The 11,441-nt window shown below is 56.4% G+C and overlaps 1 protein-coding gene across 1 annotated transcript; it reads left to right on the plus strand.

Moving 5' to 3' along the window:
* The first annotated feature begins 465 nt into the window (after nucleotides 1-465).
* Nucleotides 466-10,102, plus strand: UNC93B1 (unc-93 homolog B1, TLR signaling regulator). The gene is made up of 11 exons (XM_033121379.1): nucleotides 466-668; nucleotides 835-976; nucleotides 1,533-1,686; nucleotides 4,516-4,677; nucleotides 4,896-5,028; nucleotides 5,376-5,469; nucleotides 6,051-6,175; nucleotides 6,656-6,838; nucleotides 7,286-7,559; nucleotides 8,348-8,466; nucleotides 9,287-10,102. The coding sequence occupies exons 1-11, from the start codon at nucleotides 573-575 to the stop codon at nucleotides 9,623-9,625; spliced, it is 1,821 nt and encodes a 606-aa protein (XP_032977270.1). The 5' UTR covers nucleotides 466-572; the 3' UTR covers nucleotides 9,626-10,102.
* Nucleotides 10,103-11,441: the final 1,339 nt, after the last annotated feature.

Here is an 11,441-nt window from a genome sequence, read left to right on the forward strand (position 1 = left end):
GGTCCGTTTTCTCTTTCTTTTCCCAAATAAACCGTTTTCTTTTGGTGGATTATCTGGAGAATTATTTTGGCCAGAGGACACCTGCAAACACACCAAATGAGGGCTGGAGGTGGGATGACAGTAGTAACATTCAGATTATGGGACTGGCACTTTTCTAAGGCTTTGCATTAACTCAATCCCGCAATAGCCCTAGGATGTAGTGCCCAGTATCCCCATTTTACAGGTGAGGAAACAGGCACAGAAAAGCGGAGTTAATTCCCAAAGTCACAAAGCCAGGAAGTGGGTGAGCGGGGATTTGAACTGGAATCTCACAGCCCTGAGGCCGGGTCCTGGTCGCACATGGACACACCTCTCCCGTCCCCCCTTCCTCCTCCCGTTTCCTCCTCCCCCTTGCCTTCCTCCTCCCCCTCGACGCGCCCCAAGCTGTGCTGGGGCCGCCCCTCCCAGGATAGGTGGCCCGAGGGCGGAGCGGGGCCGGGAGGGGGCAGTTCCCGGCCGCAGGAAGGAAGTGGCGGGCCCCGCTGCTGGGACGCCCGTGCTCGCCACCACAAGTCCTCCAGTGGGGTCGGGCCATGGAGGCGGAGCCGCCACTCTACCCGGTGGCGGGGGCCGCGGGTCCGCAGGGAGATGAGGACCGGCTCGGGGTCCCCGACGGGCCCGAGGCCCCGGTGAGCGAGGACGGGGACCGTGAGGGAATGCGGGGACCCAGAGGGCCGGGGTCTCCCCCGGGACGGGGGTGCGGGTGGCCCGGGTGGCGGGCACCGGGAGTGCAAGGGCTGGGGGTGCGGAGTCCAGGGCACCCTGCCGGATGCAAATGCAGTTCGTACCCCGCAGCTGGACGAGCTGGTGGGCGCGTACCCCAACTACAACGAGGAGGAGGAGGAGCGCCGCTACTACCGCCGCAAGCGCCTTGGCGTGCTCAAGAACGTGCTGGCGGCCAGCGCGGGCGGCATGCTCACCTACGGCGTCTACCTGGGTACCTGCCCACTACGGGCCCAACGTGGGGCTAGGCGAGGGGGGACCGCCCGCCCAGCGGGCTCTGGCGCTTGATCCCAAGGCTTCCCCGTTCCCACCCACCCTGCCGCCCTAACTTCCCTAGACCGTGTCTGGGAAGAGAAACCTTAGTGGGCCAGTGGGCCTCCCTTCCTCTTTCACTTCCCAGTGTGCTGCCCTCGCAGCTGCAGCTGTGGCCCCGCCATGTGAGGGTGGTGTGATACTGTACAGTGTCCCCAGGTTCCAACCAGAGCCATCGTGCTGGTATGGGCGCCCAGGGCAGGTCTGCTGCCTTGGAAATCAGGAGCGCTGGGGGTCCAAGAGACCTGCAGAGCGAGGCAGGTGGGGTGGAGGTCTGCATTCAAGTCACTGACACCGCGGCGGCTGACAGGCGGCTGACAAGACGCCTGGCCCGGCCTGGCTTCCCTCTGTCCTCATGGGCGTTGGAATCGGGGATCCCTTTGGTAAATGCGTCCCAGCCTCTGCTTGGTTGCACCCCGAGCCAGGCCGCCCCCTCCACGCCAGCTCCCTGTCCCCAGGCCTCCTGCAGATGCAGCTGATTCTGCACTATGATGAGACCTACCGCGAGGTGAAGTATGGCAACATGGGGCTGCCCGACATCGACAACAAAATGCTCATCGGCATCAATGTGATGCCCATCGCCGCGCTCCTCTACACACCTGTGCTCATTAGGTGCGACACTGCTGTCCCCCTGAGGGCTGGGCTGTCACCCAATCTTGAAGGGGTGCAGGGGCTGTTGGACCATGGGGTCTTCAGCTGCTTTGGTGGTCTTGGGAAGCGAGCAGTTGGGAGAGGCCTTGCCTACCTGGAGGGGTGAGAGAGAAGAGTTAAAGCTGGGTTTGGGGAAGGAAACAAGCTTTGCCCAGGGCACATTGGGTTTCAAGCAATGGAAATTCACTCCGGCTCCTTCCCTTAGCTTATGTTCCTGCTCTGCTCTGTGGCCAGGAGCCACAGGGACCTTTTTGGGTTCAGGGCTGGAGAATATCTGGAGAGAAGCTGATCAGCCAGCAAGGCCCAGGCTCCTACCACTGCCCAATCATCTGTGGCCGGTGTCGAGGGACATTTCTCACTGAAAGGGCATGGCTGGGCAGGTGCCCCAGAGGGCCTGCTCTAGAGTGAGCCTGCAGGCATCTGGTCCAGCCTCCTGGCCAATGCAAATATCCCTTCCACAAGGCCCTCCCCACCAGGAGGTACATCTGTGCTCAGATGGAACCCAGAGAACAGTTGACAAGTTAGTTGTGTTTCAGTTCCCCTATCTTAAACAAATTCCTTTATCACAATTGCACAAACAGTATTAGAACCATAACTGAAATCAGAAAAAAAGAAAATCCCACCCAAACCTTCTAGTAAATCAGCTAACTTGGTTCTCCCACCGGCATTCATGGATCAGGTTTACGTCCTTGTCACCAGAACACGTGTGTGCCACGTTCACTTTTGCTTTCTTTCTTTTCACTGCACACATCTTGGCCTGCTCCACTGTCTTCACAGTGGGTGAAGACAGTGGAGCAGACACCAGACAGTGTGAAGACACCATCACAGTTGGTGATGGTGGCAATTTCTGCAGAGAGGTGGGCACCCAGCTGTGGCTCAGAGTTGGACATTGCAGGTCCCTCTCCCTTTCACTTTGTGCTTTGTAGCTGTTCCCGTCTTAAAATTTAAAAAGAAAAAAAATCCAGGATACATTCCCAGCAGTGCCCTTACTCGGTCAGAAGCATGTGGAAGGTTTTATGGCTCTTAAAACCCGTCATTATAAATAACAATAGCTAACTCATCTCATTTCTTATGTGCTGTGTACTTTACAAGTATTATCTCATTCCTTACAATCTGAGATAGGTGCTGGAATCTTACACACGGAGAAAACGAGGTATAGAACGGCTTGCCCAACTCCCACGGGCAGCACCTGGCAGATTGAAGGTGTAAAGCCAGAAAACCTTCAAACCGCCATGCTTGCCCAAACTACCAGGCTGAATTTTTGAAGGGCTATGCCAGTCTGCGTGGTCAGTGGCTGTCTGTCATTTTTCAAACCATAGCCTCACCAGCAATGACTAGTAATGTTTTTACCTTTTTCCTTTATTTTTTTTTTTAAGACTTTATTGGGGAAGGGGAACAGGACTTTATTGGGGAACAGTGTGTACTTCCAGGCCGGTTTTCCAAGTCAAGTTGTTGTCCTTTCAATCTTAGTTGTGGAGAGTGCCGTTCAGTTTCAAGTTGTTGTCCTTTCAGTCTTAGTTGTGTCGGGCGCAGCTCAGCTCCAGGTCCAGTTGCCGTTGCTAGTTGCAGGGGGCACAGCCCACTATCCCTTGCGGGAGTTGAACCGGCAACCTTGTGGTTGAGAGGATGCACTCCAACCAACTGAGCCATCCGGGAGCTCAGCGGCATCTCAGCTCAAGGTGCCGTGTTCAATCTTAGTTGCAGCGGGCGGAGCCCACCATCCCTTGAGGTTGTCGAGGAATCGAACTGGCAACCTTGTGGTTGAGAGCCCAGTGGCCCATGTGGGAATCGAACCGGCAGCCTTCGGAGTTAGGAGCATGGAGCTCTAACCGCCTGAGCCACTGGGCCGGCCCCTTTTTCCTTTTTGCTCCATCAAAATGTACAGTGCATTTTGTGTGACCCGCCCTCCCCCAAATAGATCAGGGAGGCTGCCTCTCTATTTTTTATGTGGCAAAATAAAGATAGTAAAAGAACTAGGGCCCTGTGATAGAAAGCAAAGTAATTGTATCAGAAAACCAGGGTCATTTTGCTTTGAGCTTCCTGGAACCCAAAGGGAACTAATGAGCACAAATACTTAAACAAAAGCAAAGATCTGGTGGTGGTTTTTAGCCTGACCAGCCTCCATGCTCTGAATGGACCTTTTTTTTTAATCACTTGTCAGCCTCGTTTGAACACGATGTGGCATTTTCCCAGAGCCAGCAAGGTTGTTTTCCTAGGGGCCAGAGAGGAGGAACCATCCTGATTGACCACATGGACTGCAAGAGCAGTGGGCAGGGAAGAAGGGACGCCAGGGCGCGGGCCCTGCCACTGGCCAGCAGTGAAGCCTCTTCCTCTCTCTGCTCCTAGGTTTCATTGAGCCAGCTTGGGTCAAGTCCCTTGGACGTGTGCCTGGGCCCTGCAGTCCCAGCACATAGCTTGGGTGGAGAAGGGGGTTAGTGAGTCAGCCCAGAGCACAAATGAGGGCTGGATATGTCCATAAGCCACTGACTTATAACACCTTCACCCTGCAGTATCTGCTTCCATCTTTGCAGTGGCCAAGGGAGCCTTGTGCTTTGGGCTCCATGCCCACATTACAGCTGTGGACTCGGGTGTGTGGATACACTGGCTTGCCTGAAGGCCACTCAGGAAGTCTGTTTCTCTGAGACTCCATCTGAGAGCCCTTGACTCCAAGGCCAGGGGTCTTTTTCCGCCTCACACAGTCTCGTGAGCTGGGAGTTGTGGCCATTCGGGTATTGGGCCATGGTAGTCTGGGTGGGCCCGTGGCACCAGCATCCCTCCCACTTCCCACAGGTTTTTTGGCACCAAGTGGATGATGTTCCTAGGCGTGGGCATCTATGCCCTCTTTGTCTCCACCAACTACTGGGAGCGCTACTACACGCTCGTGCCCTCAGCAGTGGCCCTGGGCATGGCCATCGTACCTCTTTGGGCCTCCATGGGCAACTACATCACCAGGTGAGCTTGGTGGGCAGCAGGGTGGGAGGCTGGAGGCTGGGCCGACCCTCTGTTGCATTGGCAACCTTGGCTGGGGGACCTTGGATCAGCCCTTCTGTCCTCTGGGCCTCAGTTTCCCCATCCATGAGATGCAGGGGCTGGCTAGGAAGCCCCTGCAGGAAGCAGCAGTATCAGGTAGAGGTTGAGCTGGGAAGAGCCTTCTTTCCTTTGTGGTCCAGGATGGCCCAGAAGTATTACGAGTACTCCCACTACAAGGAAAGGGATGAGCAGGGCCCCCAGCAGCGCCCACCTCGGGGCTCCCACGCACCCTATCTCCTGGTCTTCCAAGCCATCTTCTATAGCTTCTTTCATGTGAGTATCACATATGGGGCCCTGGGGGTGTGTGTATTCCAGCCCGAGAACCCAGACATTGGAGCCCACTCCATATAGTCTTTTAAGTCCTGTAGTACTGCTGAACTTCTTGGGCCAACTCCTGCTTGCTTACCCCTAGTGACTGAGACCTCATCCCCTCCCTTTCCACAGTGCTGACCAGGGGGAATCCTCCTGCATTGGGCACTCCTTCCTACCACCAAGCTGCCACCAGAGGTGGGAGGGCTCCTGTACCCCCAAGTTGTGCCCAGACCCCTCCCAGTTCATGCCTGTGCCCCCTGCCTGGTTCCATGCTCCAAGCCTGGCCCAAATTGTCCTCCTGCCCACAGCTGAGCTTCGCCTGCGCCCAGCTGCCCATGATCTACTTCCTGAACCACTATCTGTATGACCTGAACCACACGCTGTACAACGTGCAGAGCTGCGGTTAGTCCTCATGGGGGTGGGGTCCCCAAGTCCTGCTCACCTCCGCATTGAGTTATCTAGCAGACCCTGGGCACTTGAGGGCAGAGAGGATGCTCTCTCACAGAATTCTGGGCTGAGGGTCCAGTATTCCATAGTTCTGGTGGCTGAGGCACAGAGAATATGTAGTTAGAACCTGACTGGGGACAGATGGCACCTCGTCCAGTCAGGGAAGGTTGCCTGGAGAAGGTGCCATCTGGGATGAAGCTGCCTGTGGGATCTCTGTCAGGGTCAAGCATACCCTCAGAGCTCAGTCAGTGCAGGGTAAAAGTTTGGAGGTGGCATATGGACTGGTGCCCCTCCCCCAGCCTGGGGCAATAGGGCAGAAAGGGAGATGGGAGAAGGTGCTCCTTTCCTTGGGGTACGTCAACCCTAGTGGCCCTCACCTCCGAACTGCTCCCCAAAGAAACTCTGCCTTTGCACGCATTGTCCTCACCGCCCTCTTTAATCCTCCCCACCTCCCCATCTGCTTTGTTGCACTTTGTGGCTGAGTTGACAGTATGCCCTACGCCCTCCCTCATGATGTCCCCTCGGCCCCTTCTCAGGCACTAACAGCCAGGGCATCCTCATCGGCTTCAACAAAACGGTTCTACAGATGCTGCCGCGGAGCCGAAACCTCATTGTGGTGGAGAGCGTGCTCATGGCGGTGGCCTTCCTAGCCATGTTGCTGGTGCGGCCTGGGATGGGGGTGGGGTGGAGTCAATGAAGTCTGGGGACAGAGGCGGGGAGAAAGAGGTGCAGTCTGGGTGTCTGGCTGGCGGCCTGGGCAAGGTTGCGACTTAGAGGCGTGGTCTGAGTCGGGAACCAGGGCTGAGTCCTGGGGAGGCCTAGCTTGATTGATTCCTGTGATGACTGAGGCTGGAGTTGGAGGGGAATCAGGTCTGGTCTGGGGTTGAAATGGAGACAGGGTCGGAGAGGATAGGCTGTGACCTGCGAGAGTCGGAAGGTGTGGCTCAAACTCGGGGGCGGTACTGGAGGCAGAACTAAGACTTGGGGGCATGGCTAGAGCGTGGCCTTAGCCTAGAGGCGGAACTGGGAGGCAACGCCGAGATGTGTCTAGGGGCGGGGTCTGGGCTGAGAGGCGGGGCTGAGGCCCGGGGGCGGGGCCGAGGGGCCTGGCTGCCCGCCCCCTCACGGCGCGGGTTCGCAGGTGCTGGGCCTGTGCGGTGCCGCCTATCGGCCCACGGAAGAGATCGACCTGCGCAGCGTGGGCTGGGGCAACATCTTCCAGCTCCCCTTTAAGCACGTGCGCGACTTCCGCTTGCGCCACCTCGTGCCCTTCTTTATCTACAGCGGCTTCGAGGTGCTATTTGCCTGCACTGGTCTCGCCCTGGTAAGTACAGCCTGCATAGGGTTGCCAGAAAAAATACAGGAGGTCCGGTTCAATTTGAATTTCAGATAAACAGCGAATAAGTTTTGAATGTATGTATAAGTATGTACAGGTATGTCCCATATAGGTCCGTCCCTCTTCCTTCTCTTTCCTTATTCCTCCTTTACTTTGAACAAATTATTTTAACCTCCTGAGCCTCAGTTTCCTCATCTGTGAAGTGAGTCTAGTAACAACTTTCACCCCTGAGATGAGATAATGCCCATAAAGCATTTGATTCCATGCCGGGTGCAGCCCTGGCGTCTGGGGACAATGTCCAAGCATTTTCTCATTGTCTGTCTCCCCAGAACCTTCCCATGAGGCTCGAAGGGAGTTAGCGTCAAGGTGGCCCAGAGGTGGGGGGAGCCAGAACCTGGGCCAGCTGACCGCACGCTCTCACCTCTGTTCCCCCAGTGTTATGGTGTGTGCTCAGTGGGGCTGGAACGCCTGCCGTACCTCCTCGTGGCTTACAGCCTGGGTGCCTCAGCCGCCTCAGTGCTGGGCCTGCTGGGGCTGTGGCTGCCACGCCAGGTGCCCCTGGTGTCTGGGGCCGGACTGCACCTGTTGCTCACTGTAAGCCTCTTTTTCTGGGCCCCCAAACCTCGGGTCCTGCAACACGTCTGGATCCTGTATGTAGCAGCCGTCCTCTGGGGTGTGGGCAGTGCCCTCAACAAGACGGGGCTCAGCAGTGAGTATAGCCATGGGCACTGGCATGGCTGGGCAGGGGACTCTGTAGCTACCTCAGGGGGGTGGGAGCAGCACAGACATCCCCTGCAAGCGAGGGTACAATTTGCCAGGTGCCGTGTGGGCTTCCTCGCATTTAAACCTCACAACTTAACATAGAGGTGGCATCTCATTTTCCAGATGGGAGAAGTGGCCCTAGGGAGTTAACTTGCCCCAAGTCACCCACAGAGCCAATGTTTGAATCTGCATCTCTGTACCAACTCTCTCCACCTTGTTTTCCTGAGAGTGGAGTCTGAGTCCCCCTACTCCCTGTCCGGTGCTCCTTCTGCCCACCCCAGCGAGGGTTTTTTTTTTTTTTTTTGGTTTCAAAACCAGTTCAAACCTCCCAACTTCAGGTTTGATTTGTAGAAAGCTTGTTGCTGCAAGCAGGGTGCCTTCCCTGAGCCCTGAGTGAGACGGAGAAACCGTCTTTGTATGTCTGGCTTTGAGCTCCTGGGGTCTGGCAGAGGACAGGATGGGACTGCACATAAAACTTTCCACTTTTGAGGCCACATGTGTCACAGAACAAAGCCCTCCTGCATTGGGTCTCATCTCACCTGCTCCTTCCTCTGCCCAGTTCCCCCGGCAGCGTGATAACCAGGATCTCCACTAGGGGGCAGGCCAGGACCTGTCCAACAGCATTGTAGGTGCTCCCACCGGCCCGAGGCCTAGGAGAGTCACAGGTGGGAGATCAAGCACCCTGGACCCTGGTTGACAACTTTCCCCTTCCTGCCCTGTCCTGCCCGCCCATAGCACTGCTGGGAATCCTGTATGAGGACAAAGAGCGACAAGACTTCATCTTTACCATCTACCACTGGTGGCAGGCCGTGGCCATCTTTGTGGTATACCTGGGCTCCAGCCTGCCCATGAAGGTGAGGCTGAGCTGGGTAGGAGAAGAGTCTCTGGGGCGTTAGGCATCCCACACACCCCCATTAAGGCACCAGATACCTTCTGGCCTCACAGCCCCTGATGGGCACTACTCCACAAGGGTTGGGCCCTGGGCCAAGACCGCTGGGTGACCCCAAATCCAGCTTTCGGTTACTGCCTTATCTCCTGAGGGCCTCAGTTTACCTGTGTCTGAAGGGGTTCCCAGTTTCTTTGCCTGTGGGCACATCCCAGCCGCCTTGTGGGTAGCTGGATAACCTGTTCAACAGATGTCGGGCTCCCAGAGAGATGCTGAGGCTGTTTCCCTTCATGGCCTGCCCTCAGGGGTCCTTGTGCTGAGCTCCCATCCAAGTGATGGCTCCGTTTAGCAGATCCTGACCAACATTTTAAAAAACAGAATAGAAAATAGCAGGGAGTATGCATGCGACTATGTGTGTAGGTGCTGACTTATGACGGGGAATTCTTTCTGACTGGGTTACAGTCATAACCGTCTGAGAAACATTACTTACGGTCCTACATCGAGTAAGGGTGAGAGTGATCTAAGCCCCGGTAAGGGGTGGGGGTGCCAGGCCTGTGTTCCGCACTAATCAGCATCTTCACATCTGCCTATAAGGGGGCTTAGCTGGGGTTTGAGCCTTGCCGGCAGGAGGAAACAAGTGGCATGGGTGTCTGCGGGAGGAGAGTAGCATGCAGAGGAGATGCGCTGGCGAGTGCTCCGTGGGAGTGGGCCCATCCGGGTGAGGGGCTGGGCCTGTGGACTGGGGGCGGCGGCCAGCAGGTCCCCAGCATCTCTCCCTGTGTGCCCAGGCCAAACTGGCTGTGCTGCTGCTGACACTGTTGGTGGCCGCGGTCTCCTATATGATGATGGAGCAGAAGCTGCGGCAGGGCGTGGTCCCGCGCCAGCCCCGCATCCCGCGGCCCCAGCACAAGGTGCGTGGCTACCGCTATCTGGAGGAGGATAACTCCGACGAGAGCGACGCCGAGGGCGAGTGCGGCGCGGGCGGCGGTGGCCGCCGAGGGGAAGGCGGGGAGGAGGACGCGGCGCTGCCCGCGGGGCCCCGACCCGGTCCAGAGCCAGCCGGCTTCTGCCGCCGTCCTTGCCCTTACGAACAGGCGCAGGGAGGCGACGGGCCGGAGGAGCAGTGAGAGGCCCAGACTGCTAGACGGCCTCAGTTTACCGCGTTTCAGGTCAGGGGTTCCCTCTGATTCCTGAGCCATTTTCAGGAAGGAGCCTCTGTCCCTTTTCCCCAATGTCTGGGAATGCTCCGGGAGCCCAGGACCACCTGGAGCTTGGATCCGCTCCTTAGCCCCCTCCTCGGTGAGGTGGCACTCTGAGACCCCTCGGCCAGGCCTAGGGTTCGTGAGAGCACAGCTGAACCCACCCCCCGGAGGGGCCGCTCTCCATGATCTCCTCCCCAGGTCCGTTGCCCCCCAGCACGTGCCCCAGCCCCGGAGCAGGGACTGGGTCCTCTTGCTGCACCCCTCCCCCAGGCCAGCACCAGCTCTCAGCTACAATCCTGAACTGAGCGCGTTTCTTGCTCTGCATATCCTATCCTCATGGCCCACCAAGGGGCACGACTTTTTATAGAATGTGAGCAATAAAGAGATTTTGTATTGTGCTGACTGGTAAATCTCAGACCGTGAGGGTACGGAGTGCGCCCGGGATGTGTGTCTGGCTGATCCAGCCTCTGAGGCACAGTCGTCAGGCCTTGACTTGCGTGTGTCAGGGAGGGTACCCTAAACCCCACCCATCATGTCGTTCAGCGTCCTGAAAGCCCCGCCACTCCCGGGACCCACCAGCTTTGGCCAGTCCCACCCCCACTGCCCAGGAGAAGTGCCGAGGGGATCATAGTGGAGACGGACGAGCTGCCAGTCCCTTCTGGGTCTAGAAAATAGGACAGATTCCAGAGGCTTAGGTCCAGCTGCTCCCTTCCTGTAGTCTTCATAAGCAAGCTCAGCCTCCCTGCCCATCCCATCCTTTTTCTACCCGTTGGGGTATTTCTGCCCACAGCTCCACAGGGGACTCCTTGAAGAGCAGGGTCCACTTCTAAGTCCTGTTAGGGTCACCCTGTGCCCAGTACAGGCCAGGGGAATGGTGTCTGAACCCAGGTAAACTTGGCCACTACCTTCTGGCTTGGCCTCAATGCCCATTAGAGACACAGACCTCCTACAGCCTTAGGGTGCCCCTTTCTTCACCCCGCCTTCTATGGGAGAGGGGACTGAGACCCCACTGTGAAGGCTTTGAACACCTGGGTTAGGACAGGCAAGGAGGCTACAGTAGTGTCATGGAGTCCCCAACAGATGCTGGGGCCACAACATTCCTCACTCTGTACCCCCTCCACTCCTGGCTGAAGGTCAGACCCTTGTCCACGCTCACTCCGGCAGCAGGTCTCCTAGATTCTCCCACAGATAAACTGTCTCCGCCCCTGCCCTGTCTCCGCCCCTCACTGCCCTCACTTGAGTTTTGTTTAGTACCCTCTAGGGGGCGCTGGAGCCGGTCTGAGCCTCAGGTTCTTTCTCTGCAAAGTGTTATCTTTGAAAGGGCATGAGTGAAATCCCTCGGCAGGAAACTCACAAGAGACAGAGCATATTTTAAATTTTCTAAATTTCTGAGCAAAGTAAAAGGTCCAGGTGGTTCACAGTTTCAACATTAGATCAGTCCACATTTCTTTCACGTCGTAACTGAGAAGCTGGATTTCCTGTAGTTTTGGGGATAAAAAGCTAAAATCACCATGGAAAGGAAATGAGGCTGGGGGTGTCCAGTCTGCTTTCCAGGTTTGAGAAGCTAACCAGGGCACACAGTCGATCAGTAAGTACTGATATTAAAGAATGGAATAAAAGTACCATTTTTTTCTTTATTGATGTGAATTCTAATTTTCTAAATGATCGACTAATTTATTAGAACATAAATACTTAAGTTATCTGGACCTGAAGTAATTTATAAATAGGACTGTTGAATATT

This window comes from Rhinolophus ferrumequinum, chromosome 11, assembly GCF_004115265.2.
Source record: "Rhinolophus ferrumequinum isolate MPI-CBG mRhiFer1 chromosome 11, mRhiFer1_v1.p, whole genome shotgun sequence".
Classification (NCBI taxonomy): Eukaryota; Metazoa; Chordata; class Mammalia; order Chiroptera; family Rhinolophidae; genus Rhinolophus; species Rhinolophus ferrumequinum.

Coding starts and splice junctions, on each gene's coding strand:
- UNC93B1 (XM_033121379.1), top strand. CDS start 573: ATGGAGGCGGAGCCGCCACTCTACCCGGTGGCGGGGGCCGCGGGTCCG. Junction 669..834: donor CCGACGGGCCCGAGGCCCCG/GTGAGCGAGGAC, acceptor CGTACCCCGCAG/CTGGACGAGCTGGTGGGCGC. Junction 4,678..4,895: donor ATGGGCAACTACATCACCAG/GTGAGCTTGGTG, acceptor TTTGTGGTCCAG/GATGGCCCAGAAGTATTACG.